Genomic DNA, 19,181 nt, shown 5'->3' with positions numbered 1-19,181 from the left:
GACAAGGATTTGTTGGCTTAAAAAAATAATAACAAATATTTAATTTCAAGAATAAGAATGAAGTTGAAACATCTTTGGTTGAAAAACTGTATAAACATATGACATAACACAAAAATCATCAGTATTTTCCTTTATAGACAACACATGCCTTGAGTCACTGACAACATCAGTCAGTCAAAGCAAAAGCAAAAACAGAACTTCCAAGATTAATTCAATATTGACACTTCCATTCAGAATAGGGGGAAAACAAAGTAACAGCAAATCACTCAAGTAGAAAATATGTTTTCACCAAAAATGTGCAAATATATACAGTCAAATGCTGCATGTAACAACAGAATTGTCAAATGGTTTAAAAAAACACAAAAAAACTAAGCAATGCAAGGTAAGCGCATGCTCTTATGATAGGCAGCATTCTGAGCCCCGGTGAAAGTATATGCCAAAACTGTTATCTAAAACTAATATGGGTCTGTGTCCCAAAATGGCACCCACCTTATTCTCTACATTATAGTGCACTATTTTCTCTGGTCAAAAGTAGTGCACTAGATAGGGAATAGGGTGCCATTTGGGATGAATCCCCGAGTCATCGCCGTTAGCATCATCTACCACAGTGTTTGACATCGTCATTGGATAGGATCCGGGCGTATCGAGATGTCCAGTCCCTGAGGAACACTTCCTGTAACTGGACCTGTAAACTCCTCTGGCCCTGTGCCACCACAGAACCGGTCTGGTTCACCACCAGCCCGATACCTGCAGTGTGGGTGAAATAGTTCTCTGACCAGTTGGACGTTCCTGTGATCACACAATACAAGATACAAGTTAGTGTAATGATAAGGCAGGTCCAAAACATCTCCGTGTACAACAGAATGCTATGTGTAATGTAATGTTTATATTGTAAAAAAAAAAATTACAAAAAATAAACAGTAGACATTGGATTCGCAGCAGAATCAAATCCATAAAAGCAACGGACATTTTGTCCAACGATTAGTGATTGTGATGTGCAGTACCAATATAGACGACTCGGTCGGTCACCATGTACTTGGCATGGTTCACTCTTGAGAAAGGGATCTTTTTCTGCTCTGCTGTCGAAGGCACCTCAAACACTTTCTGTAGGACACATCATGGAAATAGGACATGAGCGACAACAACCGAATGCAAAACTAGAGAAGAAGAAGGTACATTTCCCGAATGCAAAACTAGAGAAGAAGAAGGTACATTTCCCGAATGCAAAACTAGAGAAGAAGAAGGTACATTTCCCGAATGCAAAACTAGAGAAGAAGAAGGTACATTTCCCGAATGCAAAACTAGAGAAGAAGAAGGTACATTTCCCGAATGCAAAACTAGAGAAGAAGAAGGTACATTTCCCGAATGCAAAACTAGAGAAGAAGAAGGTACATTTCCCGAATGCAAAACTAGAGAAGAAGAAGGTACATTTCCCAAATGCAAAACTAGAGAAGAAGAAGGTACATTTCCCGAATGCAAAACTAGAGAAGAAGAAGGTACATTTCCCGAATGCAAAACTAGAGAAGAAGAAGGTACATTTCCCGAATGCAAAACTAGAGAAGAAGAAGGTACATTTCCCGAATGCAAAACTAGAGAAGAAGAAGGTACATTTCCTGAAGAAAATGGTTATTGTTGCTTTAGCTGTCTACAAGTATTTTTATGGTATTTAAAACATTTTTTTTAAAAAAGGAGAGAATTGAAAACAGCAAACGTGCCACATTGATGTTGCATCCCAGGGGAGGTCTGTTGAGGACGGTCAGGGACTGTAGAAAGAGGAACATGGAGCCTGGAGAGTGTGACCAGCAGCTCACTAGTAGGTTGACCTCTACCCCTCTAGTACACGCTGCTGCCCGTAAGGCCGAGTCAATCGCAGGCCAGAACCTAATACAGAAATGGACCTGATTGGTTAGACGTTTAAAACATATGCACAACATACATCCAATAAAACGTCTTCAATGAATAAAATCTGATACAAAGTTAGAGAATGATTTAAGGAGTGAATCTTAACTTCCACTTAAGTTGAATTTTCACTCCGGCACTGAAGTCAATGGGAGAAGTGAAAATTCTACTCAAGTGGAAGTTAGGATTCAGCCGAGTACGGACAGTCACCTGAGTGGCTCAGTGAACTGGGAGAGCGGAAGATAGTCCATGACTGAGATGTGGACATATTTCTGGGCGTCTGCGATGACAGAGAGGATGGTGGATAGATCGTCGGAGCGTCCATAAGCTGATATCTGGGGTGGAGCGCTCTGAAACAATAGGACAGTTAGTTAAAACAAAACATTCAGTAGCATTATGCAAAATATGAGTGGAAAGGGTTATTTAGTCAAAGACGGCATCTCAAAGAACACCATTTTTTACCCATAGTGCTCTGTTCAAAAGTAGAGCACTGTGTAGGGAATAGGGCTCTGTTCAAAAGTAGAGCAGTGTAGGGAATAGGGCTCTGTTCAAAAGTAGAGCACTATGTAGGGATACAAGTTGCCATTTGGAACGCAGAAAAAAAACCAAGATCCAACTCACAGAGAGATATACTCGTGCAGGGACTCCATTGAGTTTGAGATTTAAGGGGTGCTTGGAGCTAGAGAGGGCAGAGTATCGGGCAGGCCAGAAGGGGGGTAGGGAGCCATTTTTTTGAGCACCAATGTTCCAGTACACCCCGAATATCCTTGACGCATCCTGTGCCAGGCAGCTGCAGTCCTCCATTGAAACTCCCACCTCCTTCACCTGAGGTGATCAATCAATCGTGAAATCAATCAATCATCGATCAACGCATTGATATATAATGAGACATTAATTGTTTAAAAAATAAATAACATAAAAATGGCTCAACATGCTGTTTCACCAGTTTCCCTGTTCAACAGTTCAGACGATGTTTTCCATAAAAAATAAATAAAATGAACTAGAGAGGACGGTATTTTATATCAGTACGTTAGGAAATACCTGTGTGAGGGACCGCCAGTCCATGTTGGCACTGCCCAGGTAGAGGTGTTTCTGATCCACGACCCACAGCTTGGTGTGGACGATACCTCCCGTCACTGACTGGAGATCCACTTCCCGTACCTCTGCACCTGGACACAAAAAACGAAGCAGGAGGTTAGACACAGTCAACTAAGGTAGGATAGACAACCACATATCACAGTCAACTAAGGTAGGACAGACAACCACATATCACAGTCAACTAAGGTAGGACAGACAACCACATATCACAGTCAACTAAGGTAGGACAGACAACCACATACCACAGTCAACTAAGGTAGGACAGACAACCACATATCACAGTCAACTAAGGTAGGACAAACAACCACATATCACAGTCAACTAAGGTAGGACAGACAACCACATATCACAGTCAACTAAGGTAGGACAGACAACCACATATCACAGTCAACTAAGGTAGGACAAACAACCACATACCACAGTCAACTAAGGTAGGACAGACAACCACATATCACAGTCAACTAAGGTAGGACAGACAACCACATATCAGTCAACTAAGGTAGGACAGACAACCACATATCACAGTCAACTAAGGTAGGACAAACAACCACATACCACAGTCAACTAAGGTAGGACAGACAACCACATATCAGTCAACTAAGGTAGGATAGACAACCACATCAGTCAACTAAGGTAGGATAGACAACCACATATCAGTCAACTAAGGTAGGATAGACAACCACATCAGTCAACTAAGGTAGGATAGACAACCACATCAGTCAACTAAGGTAGGATAGACAACCACATCAGTCAACTAAGGTAGGATAGACAACCACATCAGTCAACTAAGGTAGGATAGACAACCACATCAGTCAACTAAAGGTAGGACAGACAACCACATATCACAGTCAACTAAGGTAGGACAAACAACCACATACAGTCCATTTGCTAGTCATTTACAGAATACATGCATAACCTGAAAAACAAAAAGCAGGGCCAGCTGTGGTGACAGATGTGCAAGTAGCTGCATGTACCCGTTCTGGCTAAATCAGCCGTGTCTCGATTATCATTCTGAGGACCATTAACAGCAATCTGAAGTTTCACTCCTTTTGCTTCCAGTTCCATCAGCTGCTTGAAGACCTGCTTACCCTGTAAAAAAAAACCCACATACAGGTCAAAGTGACAACACATTAAATAAAATATACACACACACACACACACACACACACACACACACACACACACACACACACACACACACACACACACACACACACACACACACACACACACACACACACACACACACACACACACACATCAAAATAGAACTGATCAATGTACAAAAGAACTCAACGGAACAGCTCTCCTAAAGATCCACTGGTGCCACTTGGAATGGGGAAGTCATTTGAGATTGGTGATGATGATTGTGTGATTCATTTGTATATTATCACCAAAACACAAATTAATAGATTAAAATGTTTTCCTTAAATCTTTTTACATTATATTTTTTAATTAATTAATTGGTAAGTCCCCAAAACGTGTTAAAAATACAAAAAATATCAACCCTTTTCTCCTCCTACCTGTGCAGCACTAGGCTCTGTGAGTCTCAGGGCAGTATTCTCCTACCTGTACAGCACTAGGATCTGTGAGTCTCAGGGCAGTATTCTCCTACCTGGGCAGCACTAGGCTCTGTGAGTCTCAGGGCAGTATTCTCCTACCTGTACAGCACTAGGCTCTGTGAGTCTCAGGGCAGTATTCTCCTACCTGTGCAGCACTAGGCTCTGTGAATCCCAGGTCAATGTCTCGGAGGGTAAAGTAGAAGGCAGCTATGTCCACAGAGCTGTTGGCCCTGGTCAGTAGGTTCGTCCATGTATCAGAAATGCTTGGCAGGGACGAGGAATCCAGTGGGTAGAAGAGGCCATCAGGGATGCTTTCCACCAGGCTCACACTGATTAGAGAAGAGCAATTCAATTCTATTAGGGCTACAGCAGTGCTCCAGACACATGTCAATTCTATTAGGGCTACACACTACATATACTCCCTGTATGTAGACATGTTATTATCTACTTCCTGTATATAGCCATGTTATTATCTACTTCCTGTGTATAGCCATGTTATTTTCTACTTCCTGTCTATAGCCATGTTATTTTCTACTTCCTGTCTATAGCCATGTTATTATCTACTTCCTGTCTATAGCCATGTTATTATCTACTTCCTGTCTATAGCCATGTTATTATTATGAGACATAGGGCGGCGCACAATTGGCCCAGCATCGTCCGGGTTTGGCCGGTGTAGGCCGTCATTTGTAAATAAGAATTTGTTCTTAATCACAGCCGGATGTGATACAGCCTGGATTCGAATCAGCGACTGTAGCGATGCCTCTTGAACTCAGATGCAGTGCTTTAGACCGCTGAGCCACTCGGGAGTCCCATGCCAAGTACATGGGCTCAGACACTGTCTTCTATATTGGTACTGGACATTACAAGTCATTGGACTCAGGTTCACACGAGTCCAGTGACACCTTCAACTTCACTATGCAGACTGTTAAGACATTATGACATGAGAAAGCTGTGACCTGCTAGCCTGGTCCCAGATCAGTTTATACTGTATAGTCAAAATGACCATTGGAGTTAGCTGTACAGCACAAAGGGAAAATGAAGCAGGCTATTGACTATTCTTGTGTTGGGTGAACACAGTAATCTCCAACTGCAGACGTTGGGCTGGTGGTGAAGCAGACAGGTTCTGCGGTGGGAGAGGGCCAGAGGAGATAACAGACCCAGGTAGTCTTCTTAAAGAGAAACTGAACACACTGATTGGCTCGTGTGTTATTCTGTTGCTCATAAAAATAAAAATAAACTTGATTTCGGTCATGGAGGAGGTGTTTCCTGACCGATTCTGCTTTTGGTTAATGATTGTCCTCCGTGAGACACTGTAGGAAATCTATTTCACTTCCTATAAAATCCCCAGAATGAATCTAAGATAATTTTAAAAAAAAAAATCGCTTCCAGATATCTTGAGTTAACATTTTTTTTTTTTGTAGAATATGTTTTTGTTGTTGAGCAATTTTACATCCAACTAAAAGGTGTCTGATGCTGTATTTATCAAGTATTAAAACAAAAACACACGGGCCGTGGTGTTTTATTCCGATAGTCAGAGCTGCTGGACATGTCTGTCGTACCGTCTACGCTACTGGATAGAAAGCAATCACCACAGCTGTTCACCCTGTTAACTTCATGTTTTATGTATCCCTATATTTATGTTATTACCGGGGGGGCTATCACTCTGTTATTACCGGGGGAGCTATCACTCTGTTATTACCGGGGGGGCTATCGCTCTGTTATTACCGGGGGGGCTATCACTCTGTTATTACCGGGGGGGGCTATCACTCTGTTATTACCGGGGGGGGCTATCACTCTGTTATTACCGGGGGGGGCTATCGCTCTGTTATTGTCGGGGGCTATCGCTCCGTTATTACCGGGGGGGGCTATCGCTCCGTTATTGCCGAGGGGGCTATCGCTCTGTTATTACCGGGGGGGCTATCGCTCTGTTATTACCGGGGGGGCTATCGCTCTGTTATTGCCGGGGGCTATCGCTCCGTTATTGCCGAGGGGGCTATCGCTCCGTTATTACCGGGGGGCTATCGCTCCGTTATTACCGGGGGGCTATCGCTCCGTTATTACCGGGGGGCTATCGCTCCGTTATTGCCGGGGGGCTTTCGCTCCGTTATTGCCGGGGGGCTTTCGCTCCGTTATTGCCGGGGGGCTTTCGCTCCGTTATTGCCGGGGGGCTATCGCTCCGTTATTGCCGGGGGGCTATCGCTCCGTTATTGCCGGGGGCTATCGCTCCGTTATTGCCGGGGGCTATCGCTCCGTTATTGCCGGGGGGCTATCGCTCCGTTATTGCCGGGGGCTATCGCTCCGTTATTGCCGGGGGCTATCGCTCCGTTATTGCCGGGGGCTATCGCTCCGTTATTGCCGGGGGCTATCGCTCCGTTATTGCCGGGGGCTATCGCTCCTTATTGCCGGGGGCTATCGCTCCTTATTGCCGGGGGCTATCGCTCCGTTATTGCCGGGGGCTATCGCTCCGTTATTGCGGGGGGCTATCACTCTATTATTGCGGGGGCTATCACTCCGTTATTAGTACGCCTGCGCAGCAGACTCGTTGTTGATGAACCTGGCCTGAGTGCTAATGTGCTCATGGGGTTTAGTAAACGTTGGTAAACTGGAACCTTGTCGTTGTGTCATTACGAGTTTAACACACCCCACGTTAGTGGGCAAGTGGACATCGTCAAATCAAAACCAAACCTTCATTTACCCGTTGGGACGCACAGATGTTACGAGCTCCGTTTTAGACGAGATTGACTTTCTGACCGAACTTATCCTTTTACACGTTGTAGTCAATTGCAACAGTAGAATAGCTGCTTCTGGCTCATATCAATGCCATTACAGGCCTTTTCTCAAAGGGATTTGTTGCTTTTTAAGAGATTAGACATCTCAATGACGATGTCAATGTGGTAGATGATGCCAACGGTAACAAACCCATGGCCGTATCCCAAAATGCCACCCTATTCCCTAGAATGTGCTCTGCTTCTTACCAGAACCCCCCATAGGGTACATCCCAAATGGTTCTGGTCCAAAGCAGTGCACTAAATATAAAAAAAAAAAAAAAAAAAAAAATCTAGATCTGTCCCCCGTCCCAACATCCACCAAAAGCTGTGAAACAATGAAATTACTTATAAATTACATATAAAAACATGTGAATAGATTTAGTGAAGGGTCAAATAAAATATGTTCCAATTTATCTTGTTGTCACACTTCTTTTCTTACCGACAATCTGAGTTACAAGGCTCGTGTGGCACCCACAGTCCCTCCAGCCAGTGCAGCTCCAACTGTCCCATCAACTGTGACACCGACAGAGGCATCCCATAGTGCCACACGTGTTGACCGAATCCTCCAATCACAAGCAGAGTGGAGGGGAAAAGGCAGAATAGTGCAAAGCTCCAGCACCATGACGTCTACAAATGTAAGAGTGAGATTTAAAACATGAGAAAGAGAACAGATCATGTGAACTATTACAAGAAGGGATTGTCTGTAGGTCGTTACGATCAGGCTGCTAAGACGTTTGTACGTCGTTAAGATCAGGCTGCTAAGACGTTTGTACGTCCTTAAGATCAGGCTGCTAAGACGTTTGTACGTCGTTAAGATCAGGCTGCTAAGACGTTTGTACGTCGTTAAGATCAGGCTGCTAAGACGTTTGTACGTCGTTAAGATCAGGCTGCTAAGACGTTTGTACGTCCTTAAGATCAGGCTGCTAAGACGTTTGTACGTCATTAAGATCAGGCTGCTAAGACGTTTGTACGTCCTTGAGGTCAGGCTGCTAAGACGTTTGTACGTCATTAAGGTCAGGCTGCTAATACGTTTGTACGTCGTTAAGGTCAGGCTGCTAATACGTTTGTACGTCGTTAAGGTCAGGCTGCTAAGACGTTCGTGTCATTAAGATAGTCATTATCTTATGTTGGGACAATCTCCATGGGGTCATTGTGTGCATAGGCTACAATCAAAACAAAGCAAGATAAGGAAATGTACAATTGCTGATAAAAATCAATACAATACAGCTGATGCTTATGGTGTGGCATACCAAGATGGGGGTAATATCAAGAGAAAGAACTGGTATCTAGACACCTCACCTTGTTTGACTGACTGGGTTTAGCTGTTCTCCGAGGCACTGCTCTGTTAGAGGGGACTGCGGTATCAGCGACGGTTGTATCCTCTAGGGTTTTTGACCATTTCCCAGAAGCCCTCTCTTTGTTGGCAGACTTGTCTTGATTCTCACGAACAACCTCTGATTCACTGAAGCTCTCAGTCTCAACACTGGGCTTCTCAAGCTCCTTCTCCTCCAGCAATGGGGAGGAGTCCAACCCATCTCCATCCTCTTCTAACAGAAACTCAATCTCCATGGCTTCAGCCTGACAGGGATTTTCCTCATAGCCTGTTTCTACATCATCATCATCATCATCATCATCACCAGGCTGATTCAGATCGGTCTCATCTTCCTCACCTTCATCTGTCTCTAGGGATTCCTTTTCGGCATGACCAGAAGGGACGTCACCGCCATCCATTCTAAAGTCAGCCTCAAACTCTTCCTCCGTCGCCTTCTGTGCAGCTCCAGTGGTATGAAGTGATTCTCCCGGGTCATCGTAGTCCCCTGCTTCAGCCCTGAGGGCCGGCCTGGGGGTTGCTGTCATGGGATGGAGCTGCTCCTGATCCCCCTCGGGTGGAGTAACATCCAGAGAGCTGGGGCTTTGCTCTGAGGAGCTAACAGCATGAGACAGGGTCTGAGGGTTGAGTTTATGTAGACGGACTGTAGGAAGAGGGAGACCCGTTTCTTTAATATTGGGCAGTTTTGATCTTGACATCTCTCCACTGCTGCTTGTTAAAGCTGCCTGGTTAGAAGACTCTTTGCTGGTAATAGATGAGGCAGGTGGATCTGAGCGTTGACTGCTGCTGGTGGTGGTGGTGCTGCTGCTGGTGGTGGTGGGGCGTTTTTTGGCTAATGTTTTGTGAAAAGCAGGAATTCGAGACGCATGTTGTTGTTTCCCAGTTTTTCGCGCGTCTTCTTTTTCTTCATCCTCTTTCTTCTCAGAGTCTTCCTCTTGGTCTAACCGGTTCAACATTACAGTCCAATTCTTAGCTCCCTGTTTTACAAGAAAAAATAATTCCCCCCCGGGGTCAGGAATGGAGAGAATGTCAGAAATTAATAGTTAAAAAAACCCACAAAAAAAACACGAATCTTAGGTTACTTGTTGCCAGGTGTGTGTGAATAATTTGAAGAGATCGTAGATAATAAAAAGTGACAGGGGCGAGCGCAATGTACAGGTCTTTTCATTTCAAATGAATCATTTCACAGTGTCCCATCTACAGTTTCATCAAATGCAAAGTAACAGAAATGAAATGATCAATACATACGAAAAATACATTCATGATGTCATTTCCTGTGAGGAGTAAATCATACGGGACAAGGCCAACGTTTAAAAAAAGTGTCTCCAGTTTCTTTAATGCAAACAGTAAGAAACCTTAAATCAAGACATGGTCATCATAGAGCTGTAAAATGTAGGCCAAATTATACGTGCTTCTACACCTGCATTGCTTGCTGTTTGAGGGTTTTAGGCTGGGTTTCTGTACAGCCCTTTGAGATATCAGCTGATGTACGAAGGGCTATATAAATATACATTTGATTTGATTCAGGGCAATGCCAAGTTGTGTATATGGCAAAAGAAAAAAAAACCATAGGTGTACTGTTAAAACCTACCATCACGTCCGGGTGGGAGGAGTCAGACCGCGTCGTGGTGACGTCATCTTCTGACAGGGCGGGAGAATGATCATCATCCATCACAGCTTGGTCCTGAAACTCCTCTGTATCCTAGAACGAGTCACACAATCAAGTCGGTGGTCGATTTTGCACATGACCCTGCTGCAACTCCTATTTCCAACGGATGCAACCAACGTGTTCTGAGCATTTTGTATAAATGGATGCATGTGAAATCCGAGAGCACTCCATTTAGTGTGACGTGTTACGTTTTCGTATGGGATGTGTTAATTTGTGGATGTCCTATGGGCCAACTGTCAGACTACGGACTGGATCCAGACAGAGGTCAATATGGACCGTGGGGTCCAGAAAAATAAATATACGTATTATTTATTTTTTACTAAGCCGGGCTTCGACCACAGGTATCATATAAACGACACGTAAGAATGCGTAGCTTTTAAAAACAGCAAAAACAATCTCTGCACACATGCAAAATGTGTAGAATTGTGGGAAATGTGTTTTTAAAACTCCATATGGACTTTTGCCACCTAGGACATTTTATGACCGGACCTTCTCTTCTACTTAAGTACCCCTGTTCTATGCTATTGTAGTATATTGTGGATGTTCATCATCCATTTTGTATAATATGAATTACAATTCGTATGATATGTTACGAGTTGCCAAAACTTACAATATATGTTCCCAAATTTGCAAAACGTATGATATGCTACGAATTTGTTAAACGTATTTGTTGTGGCTAACGCCAACTAAAGTTAGATGGCTTAAATTAGCTCTAGGGGTTAGGGGGTAGGGAAAGGGCTTTAGCTAACATGCTAAGTAGTTACAAAGTAACAGTAAACAACAACAAAAAAGTAATAAGTAATGTCAGTTGTAAAGTTGCTAATAAACTTCAATTGTCTGTGCTGGGATTCGACCCAGCAACCTTTTGGATGGCTAAACGTCCGCGTTATATACACACCCACCCACCCATCGTCCTTTCGCTTTAACCTCAAATAACCTTCCATCTTTAACAAACATAATCATACTAATTTGAGTAGCTTTAGTTTGCGATGTTACGTCTAGTCTATGAGACCAGTCTGACCCAACAGAAACTCGGAAAAGGGAAACTATGAGCGAGTTTTCAAACCTGGCGTCTAAATATAGTGATTCACCTAAACTTTGAATTTATATTCAAGGATTTTTTAACTTAAACTTACCAGGAGTTTATCGGCAGTCAGCTACAATCAAACCCGCTGAACGTGTTGTACTCTGTCACTCTACAGTGCCAACCTGGTTAGCTACGTGGCTATGAACAAGTCGGATGAGGAAGAGAGAGGAAGGCGGAAAAGCTAACTCACTCAATTCAACAAGAAAAAATATTCACCCACCTCTAAAAACGTGCTGTTATTTTTCCTGAGACGGATCGACCTTCTGACTTGCATCACAACTCGACCAGATTTCCTGCGAAGCTCCATCTTCAACTGTTGCTAATTTACAGCCTCAGAAAGAGCCAAGGCACAACAGTTAGCCTAGCATGCTAACGTTAATGTTTTCGCGCAAAAAAAAAAATACTATTAGAAAGTCAAAAAACAAACTTTTTTGTTTGTAAATTAGCAAAAAATAACTAGTTTGTAAACTATCCTGCTACGCATTGCAACCACCGGTAACTTATTTTTGTTTAACATTTAGGTGTGTTAGCAAAACTTAAGACACCAAAAACACACACAAAATAATAAATTGAAATAACCGCGATTTCCTGTCTTTGATGATGGGTTGGTGGTAACCACCACAACAACACAAAGCATGACATGTCCAGGCATTGGGGGGGCAAAGCTGCCCCCTGCTGGTTTAAAATTAAACTGCACATCACCGAAATGTCCACTATCACAACGTACCACCAGGGGGCACCGTCGAGCCAACGACAAAAAAACACTGGGTGACGACGACGCCAGACGATTCAGTCAAAGATGGCGTCTCTTCTGCAACCCGACAGGGTTCTCTACCTTGTTCACGGAGAGAAAAAAATCCGCTCGTCGTTGTCTACACTTTATTTTTGCCGGTATTGCAGTGAATTGCGTTCCTTAGAATGTGTGTCTCACGAGGTATGTCAACATTACCGTGGCTAACTTAGCTATTGTTATCATAGAGATGTCCCGCCCCCCCCGTACAACACAAAATATGTATTTGTCATACCGCACGTCAATCAACATTTATTCAACAACCCTGTGGTCTGATTGGCCGTTGTCGTCTTTACTTCCGCCCTACGTTCATAATAGTGTACGTTTATCAAGCTACCTAAGATTAAGGTTTAGCAACATAATCAATACAGTGTTTTATTTTTGGTCGGTGTTCACTTATGAGCTTCTTTTTCTCCAATTAACAGTGACACAAATTCCCACTGGAAATACAACTAAAACCTAACAACTGTTTGATAAACCTCCTAGTTAGCTAGTCTGCTGTTAGCTGGCTAATGTTCCCTATTCATCACCACACCCAGACAAGAGTGACCACATATCTTATTTAGGTATCTAGCTAACCATTTTTTGTTGTTGTTATAGCTATCTAGTTATCGTCTATTTTGATACGTGCCAAGTCAGACAGCTTTGATTCTTAATTTACACAGCCACACAACGGACAGTGACGCCTTGCCCACAGAAACTCACACTTTTATTACTGAAGCTTGGACCAGTATCTGAAACAGAATTACTATCTACAGTTATAACTATAATAAGGGATAGCCATGCACATGCATGTATTTCCACATGGTTGAATGCTGCCTCCGTTTGGTTCCTAGGTGGACTCCCATTACTGTCCGAGCTGCCTGGAGAATATGCCTTCAGCGGAGGCCAAACTGAAGAAGAACAGGTGGGAAATTAAACCTGTGGCATAGACCTATTCTTTACTGTGTAGCCATGTGTAACGGATGTGAAACGGCTAGCTTAGTTAGCGGTGCGCGCTAAATAGCAGTTCAATCAGTGACGTCACTTGCTCTGAGACCTTGAAGTAGTGGTTCCCCTTTGCTCTGCAAGGGCCGCGGCTTTTGTGGAGCGATGGGTAACGATGCTTCGAGGGTGACTGTTGATGTGTGCAGAAGGTCCCTGGTTCGCGCCCAGGTATGGGCGATGGGACGGTTTAAACTTATACATGCTTATGCTTATACATTACACATGGACAATATTCACTGCATGACTTCTCACTGCATCCAGCCTACATTTCCCAGCTCTCTTGTTTTGTTCTAGGAAGAGGATATGCAACCAGCTGAACGAAAACTTCAGGTTAGGCATAGAGGTTAAGGTTAAGCTTTAGGGTTATCTATTATTAATGTTTATATTCTATATTAGGGCTGGGGAATTGCCAGGGACCTCACCATACGATATTATCACGATGCTTAGGTGCCGATATGATATGTAATGGCGTTTCTTACAACTCTCACGATTCCATATGTATTGCGATTCGATGCTGAGATTTTATTGCGATTCGATCTTCCTAACATATTGCTCACCGTATGTCTGCTGCAGAGGGACATAGAGAGCCGGGAGAAAAATAGTTTTGATCAGTCGTGGAAATGAAAATGTTAAAAACAAATTGTCTCCCTATTTAAAAAGAAGATGGAGAGCAAGCTATGAAGAAAAAAATGCCGCAGTTTTGGTGCAGGTACAAAAATTATACTGCGATATTGTCAAAACTATATGATATATCGTCAAGATTTTTCCCCCCATTACTATTCTATGTAATTCGATGGGGTTGAAGGTTACATTAAAGTTAGGTGTAGCCTAGTGGTTAGAGTGTAGAGGTGGCAGGTAGCCTAGTGGTTAGAGTGTAGAGGTGGCAGGTAGCCTAGTGGTTAGAGTGTAGAGGTGGCAGGTAGCCTAGTGGTTAGAGTGTAGGGGTGGCAGGTAGCCTAGTGGTTAGAGTGTAGAGGCGGCAGGTAGCCTAGTGGTTAGAGTGTAGGGGCGGCAGGTAGCCTAGTGGTTAGAGTGTAGAGGTGGCAGGTAGCCTAGTGGTTAGAGTGTAGAGGTGGCAGGTAGCCTAGTGGTTAGAGTGTAGAGGTGGCAGGTAGCCTAGTGGTTAGAGTGTAGGGGCGGCAGGTATCCTAGTGGTTAGAGTGTAGGGGCGGCAGGTAGCCTAGTGGTTAGAGTGTAGAGGTGGCAGGTAGCCTAGTGGTTAGAGTGTAGAGGTGGCAGGTGGCCTAGTGGTTAGAGTGTAGAGGTGGCAGGTAGCCTAGTGATTAGAGTGTAGGGGTGGCAGGTAGCCTAGTGGTTAGAGGGTAGGGGGGACAGGTAGCCTAGTGGTTAGAGTGTAGGGACGGCAGGTAGCCTAGTGGTTAGAGTGTAGGGACGGCAGGTAGCCTAGTGGTTAGAGTGTAGAGGTGGCAGGTAGCCTAGTGGTTAGAGTGTAGAGGTGGCAGGTAGCCTAGTGGTTAGAGTGTAGAGGTGGTAGGTAGCCTAGTGGTTAGAGTGTAGAGGTGGCAGGTAGCCTAGTGGTTAGAGTGTAGAGGTGGTAGGTAGCCTAGTGGTTAGAGTGTAGAGGTGGCAGGTAGCCTAGTGGTTAGAGTGTAGAGGTGGTAGGTAGCCTAGTGGTTAGAGTGTAGAGGTGGTAGGTAGCCTAGTGGTTAGAGTGTAGGGACGGCAGGTATCCTAGTGGTTAGAGTGTAGGGGCGGCAGGTAGCCTAGTGGTTAGAGTGTAGAGGTGGCAGGTAGCCTAGTGGTTAGAGTGTAGAGGTGGTAGGTATCCTAGTGGTTAGAGTGTAGAGGTGGTAGGTAGCCTAGTGGTTAGAGTGTAGGGACGGCAGGTATCCTAGTGGTTAAAGTGTAGAGGCGGCAGGTAGCCTAGTGGTTAGAGTGTAGAGGCGGCAGGTAGCCTAGTGGTTAGAGTGTAGAGGCGGCAGGTAGCCTAGTGGTTAGAGTGTAGGGGCGGCAGGTAGCCTAGTGGTTAGAGTGTAGAGGCGGCAGGTAGCCTAGTGGTTAGAGTGTAGAGGCGGCAGGTAGCCTAGTGGTTAGAGTGTAGGGGCGGCAGGTAGCCTAGTGGTTATAGTGTAGGGGCGGCAGGTAGCCTAGTTTACGTGAGGGCAGGGTGATTAGAATGGTTAGAGTGTAGGGGTGGCAGGTAGCCTAGTGGTTAGAGTGTAGAGGCGGCAGGTATCCTAGTGGTTAGAGTGTAGAGGTGGCAGGTAGCCTAGTTTACGTGAGGGCAGGGTGATTAGAGTGGTTAGAGTGTAGAGGTGGCAGGTAGCCTAGTTTACGTGAGGGCAGGGTGATTAGAGTGGTTAGAGTGTAGGGGCGGCAGGTAGCCTAGTTTACGTGAGGGCAGGGTGATTAGAGTGGTTAGAGTGTAGGGGCGGCAGGTAGCCTAATGGTTAGAGTGTAGAGGTGGCAGGTAGCCTAGTGGTTAGAGTGTAGGGGCAGGGTGATTAGAGTGGTTAGAGTGTAGAGGTGGCAGGTAGCCTAGTGGTTAGAGTGTAGAGGTGGCAGGTAGCCTAGAGGTTAGAGTGTAGGGGCAGGGTGATTAGAGTGGTTAGAGTGTAGAGGTGGCAGGTAGCCTAGTGGTTAGAGTGTAGGGGCAGGGTGATTAGAGTGGTTAGAGTGTAGAGGTGGCAGGTAGCCTAGTGGTTAGAGTGTAGAGGTGGCAGGTAGCCTAGAGGTTAGAGTGTAGGGGCAGGGTGATTAGAGTGGTTAGAGTGTAGAGGTGGCAGGTAGCCTAGTGGTTAGAGTGTAGGGGCAGGGTGATTAGAGTGGTTAGAGTGTAGAGGTGGCAGGTAGCCTAGTGGTTAGAGTGTAGAGGTGGCAGGTAGCCTAGAGGTTAGAGTGTAGGGGCAGGGTGATTAGAGTGGTTAGAGTGTAGAGGTGGCAGGTAGCCTAGTGGTTAGAGTGTAGGGGCAGGGTGATTAGAGTGGTTAGAGTGTAGAGGTGGCAGGTAGCCTAGTGGTTAGAGTGTAGAGGTGGCAGGTAGCCTAGTGGTTAGAGTGTAGAGGTGGCAGGTAGCCTAGTGGTTAGAGTGTAGGGGCGGCAGGTATCCTAGTGGTTATAGTGTAGGGGCGGCAGGTAGCCTAGTGGTTAGAGTGTAGAGGTGGCAGGTAGCCTAGTGGTTAGAGTGTAGAGGTGGCAGGTAGCCTAGTGGTTAGAGTGTAGGGGCGGCAGGTGTCCTAGTGGTTAGAGTGTAGAGGTGGCAGGTAGCCTAGTGGTTAGAGTGTAGAGGTGGCAGGTAGCCTAGTGGTTAGAGTGTAGGGGCGGTAGGTAGCCTAGTGGTTAGAGTGTAGGGGCGGCAGGTGTCCTAGTGGTTAGAGTGTAGAGGTGGCAGGTGTCCTAGTGGTTAGAGTGTAGGGGCAGCAGGTGTCCTAGTGGTTATAGTGTAGGGGCGGCAGGTGTCCTAGTGGTTAGAGTGTAGGGGCGGCAGGTAGCCTAGTGGTTAGAGTGTAGGGGCGGTAGGTAGCCTAGTGGTTAGAGTGTAGGGGCGGTAGGTAGCCTAGTGGTTAGAGTGTAGGGGCGGTAGGTAGCCTAGTGGTTATAGTGTAGGGGCGGCAGGTATCCTAGTGGTTATAGTGTAGGGGCGGCAGGTATCCTAGTGGTTAGAGTGTAGGGGCGGCAGGTAGCCTAGTGGTTAGAGTGTAGAGGTGGCAGGTAGCCTAGTGGTTAGAGTGTAGGGGCGGTAGGTAGCCTAGTGGTTAGAGTGTAGAGGTGGTAGGTAGCCTAGTGGTTAGAGTGTAGGGGCGGCAGGTAGCCTAGTGGTTAGAGTGTAGGGGCGGTAGGTAGCCTAGTGGTTAGAGTGTAGGGGCGGTAGGTAGCCTAGTGGTTAGAGTGTAGGGGCGGTAGGTAGCCTAGTGGTTAGAGTGTAGGGGCGGTAGGTAGCCTAGTGGTTATAGTGTAGGGGCGGCAGGTATCCTAGTGGTTATAGTGTAGGGGCGGCAGGTGTCCTAGTGGTTATAGTGTAGGGGTGGCAGGTAGCCTAGTGGTTAGAGTGTAGGGGCGGCAGGTAGCCTAGTGGTTAGAGTGTAGGGGCGGTAGGTAGCCTAGTGGTTAGAGTGTAGGGGCGGTAGGTAGCCTAGTGGTTATAGTGTAGGGGCGGCAGGTATCCTAGTGGTTATAGTGTAGGGGCGGCAGGTATCCTAGTGGTTATAGTGTAGGGGCGGCAGGTATCCTAGTGGTTAGAGTGTAGGGACGGCAGGTAGCCTAGTGGTTAGAGTGTAGGGGCGGCAGGTATCCTAGTGGTTATAGTGTAGGGGCGGCAGGTAGCCTAGTGGTTAGAGTGTAGGGGCGGCAGGTAGCCTAGTGGTTAGAGTGTAGGGGCGGCAGGTAGCCTAGTGGTTAGAGGGTAGGGGGGACAGGTAGGCTAGTGGTTAGAGGGTAGGGGGGACAGGTAGCCTAGTGGTTAGAGTGTAGGGCCAGTAACCAAAGGGTTGCTGGATCGAATCCCCGAGCTGACAAGGTGAAAATCTGTCGTTCTGCCCCTGAACAAGGCAGTTAACCCACTGTTCCCCGGTAGGCCGTCATTGTAAATAAGAATTTGTTCTTTAACTGACTTGCCTCGTTAAATAAAGGAAAGCCATAAAAGCTAGCATTGGGTTAGAGTACTGCGTTTGTTTACCCCGGTTGAAGAACAAAGGTAGTGTTTATAACTAGCTATACCTTCTTCCTCGTCGTGCCCCAGGTGTGCCAACTGCTTCGACTGCCCGTGCTGCATGCACACCCTGTCCACCCGGGCAACCAACATCCCAGCCCCTCTTCCCGACGACCCCAGCAAGACGGCCATGAAGAAGGCCTACTACCTGGCCTGTGGCTTCTGTCGTTGGACATCCAGAGATGTGGGCATGGCTGACAAGTCTGTGGGTGAGTGACAGGCCTACTTTACTGTTGATGATGAGAGTCACCTCATGGTATTGTTGGGTAATCTTTGACTATTGACTATTGACTTTCTTTTTTATATTGGGCCAGTGTTAGGCATGGCCAACGATTCCGTAGCTGGGTGAGTGTGAGAAGTAGCCACAACCAAATCAAATAGCAAACCTTGCTAGTGATCGTAATTACTGAGCTATTGAATGAAGAGCCCCCTGCACTGGTAATGAGGCAGAGATATATGGGACTGCCTTGTTAAAATGGCTGTGTTAGAATGGTTTCAAATGCTAAACTAATTCATATCTGTATGTATGGAACTTTGTTTGGAGTTGTTACTCTGAATAGAGATGTGTCCCTTATCATGTACTTAACTAGTAGCCTATGTGTCTGTTGTGTGATTGACTTGTTAGGTGTTTTATGGAGGACTATTTCACTTATTTTATATATATATTTTTTGTGCGTCTTCACTTCAGCCAGTGGAGGATGGCAGGAGCCGGACAACCCTCATACTCAACGGGTATGTTGCCTTCCTTTTGGTCTGATCTATTTTCTCTCTCTCTCTCTCTTTCTCTCTTCTCTCTCTCTCTCTCTCTCTCTATCTCTCTCTCTCTCTCTCTCAAGTGTTGCTCACCTGGGGAAAAGCTTCAGTTGAGCTAGACAACCCCACCCGTATGTTGTAGAATGCTGTGACACAGGGAAGTTGTCTAGTGTAATGGATTCTGTAATGACAAAAAAAAGCACCGTGTGATCAACCACAAACAGCACACTCCTGATACAAGCTCCAGGCCTAAATGTTGGCTTTATGACTGTGCTTTCTACTATTTATTTTCCTGCTGGTAACATACATGGTATGCTGAATGATACATGCTGTATACATGGTTCTCTGGCCTATAACTTCTCCCTTTCTGTAAGTATAATAGCACTGCAGAATATTGGGGCGGCAGGGTAGCCTAGTGGTTAGAGCGTTGGACTAGTAACCCCCGAGCTGACAAGGTACAAATCTGTCGTTCTGCCCCTGAACAGGCAGTTAACCCACTGTTCCTAGGCCGTCATTGAAAATAAGAATTTGTTCTGAACTGACTTGCCTGGTTAAATAAAGGTAAAATA

General features: G+C 45.5%; 2 protein-coding genes across 5 annotated transcripts in view; one reads left to right on the top strand and one right to left on the bottom strand.

Moving 5' to 3' along the window:
- Nucleotides 1-115: 115 nt before the first annotated feature.
- Nucleotides 116-12,145, bottom strand: LOC139391225 (phospholipase D family, member 7). 3 transcript variants are annotated; one of them, XM_071138850.1, is made up of 12 exons: nucleotides 11,634-12,145; nucleotides 10,249-10,359; nucleotides 8,627-9,634; nucleotides 7,767-7,954; nucleotides 4,705-4,888; nucleotides 3,972-4,086; nucleotides 2,941-3,068; nucleotides 2,521-2,724; nucleotides 2,110-2,249; nucleotides 1,716-1,881; nucleotides 1,005-1,104; nucleotides 116-789 (listed from the first exon to the last, which is right to left on the bottom strand). In XM_071138850.1, exons 1-12 carry the CDS (start codon nucleotides 11,718-11,720, stop codon nucleotides 596-598), a joined length of 2,625 nt encoding a protein of 874 aa, XP_070994951.1. In that variant the 5' UTR covers nucleotides 11,721-12,145; the 3' UTR covers nucleotides 116-595. The 3 variants fall into 3 exon arrangements, with proteins under 3 accessions (XP_070994951.1, XP_070994953.1, XP_070994952.1); XM_071138852.1 differs by having other exon boundaries at nucleotides 11,463-11,636; XM_071138851.1 differs by having other exon boundaries at nucleotides 368-789; nucleotides 1,005-1,100; nucleotides 1,712-1,881; nucleotides 11,634-11,946.
- Nucleotides 12,143-19,181, top strand: part of LOC139391227 (dynactin subunit 4-like) — an 18,782-nt gene continuing 11,743 nt past the window's right edge. For both annotated transcript variants that reach the window (XM_071138854.1, XM_071138853.1), the window contains exons 1-4: nucleotides 12,143-12,347; nucleotides 13,040-13,110; nucleotides 17,890-18,068; nucleotides 18,548-18,591. In XM_071138854.1, coding sequence (XP_070994955.1) covers nucleotides 12,213-12,347; nucleotides 13,040-13,110; nucleotides 17,890-18,068; nucleotides 18,548-18,591 — 429 coding nt within the window. In that variant the 5' untranslated portion in view covers nucleotides 12,143-12,212. The remainder of the gene's footprint in view (nucleotides 12,348-13,039; nucleotides 13,111-17,889; nucleotides 18,069-18,547; nucleotides 18,592-19,181) is intronic.

The sequence above is a fragment of the Oncorhynchus clarkii genome, chromosome 31 (assembly GCF_045791955.1).
Source record: "Oncorhynchus clarkii lewisi isolate Uvic-CL-2024 chromosome 31, UVic_Ocla_1.0, whole genome shotgun sequence".
Classification (NCBI taxonomy): Eukaryota; Metazoa; Chordata; class Actinopteri; order Salmoniformes; family Salmonidae; genus Oncorhynchus; species Oncorhynchus clarkii.
Note: the sequence above shows the minus strand (reverse complement) of the source record. Positions and strands in the feature narration are given on the sequence as shown.

What these genes read in the sequence shown, in the direction of transcription:
- LOC139391225 (XM_071138850.1), bottom strand. Translation starts at nt 11,720, where the DNA reads ATGGAGCTTCGCAGGAAATCTGGTCGAGTTGTGATGCAAGTCAGAAGG. An exon ending in AACCCAGTCAGTCAAACAAG is followed by an intron (nt 7,955 to 8,626) that starts GTGAGGTGTCTA and finishes TTACATTTGTAG; the next exon opens with ACGTCATGGTGCTGGAGCTT. An exon ending in TGGGATGCAACATCAATGTG is followed by an intron (nt 1,105 to 1,715) that starts GCACGTTTGCTG and finishes TGTGTCCTACAG; the next exon opens with AAAGTGTTTGAGGTGCCTTC.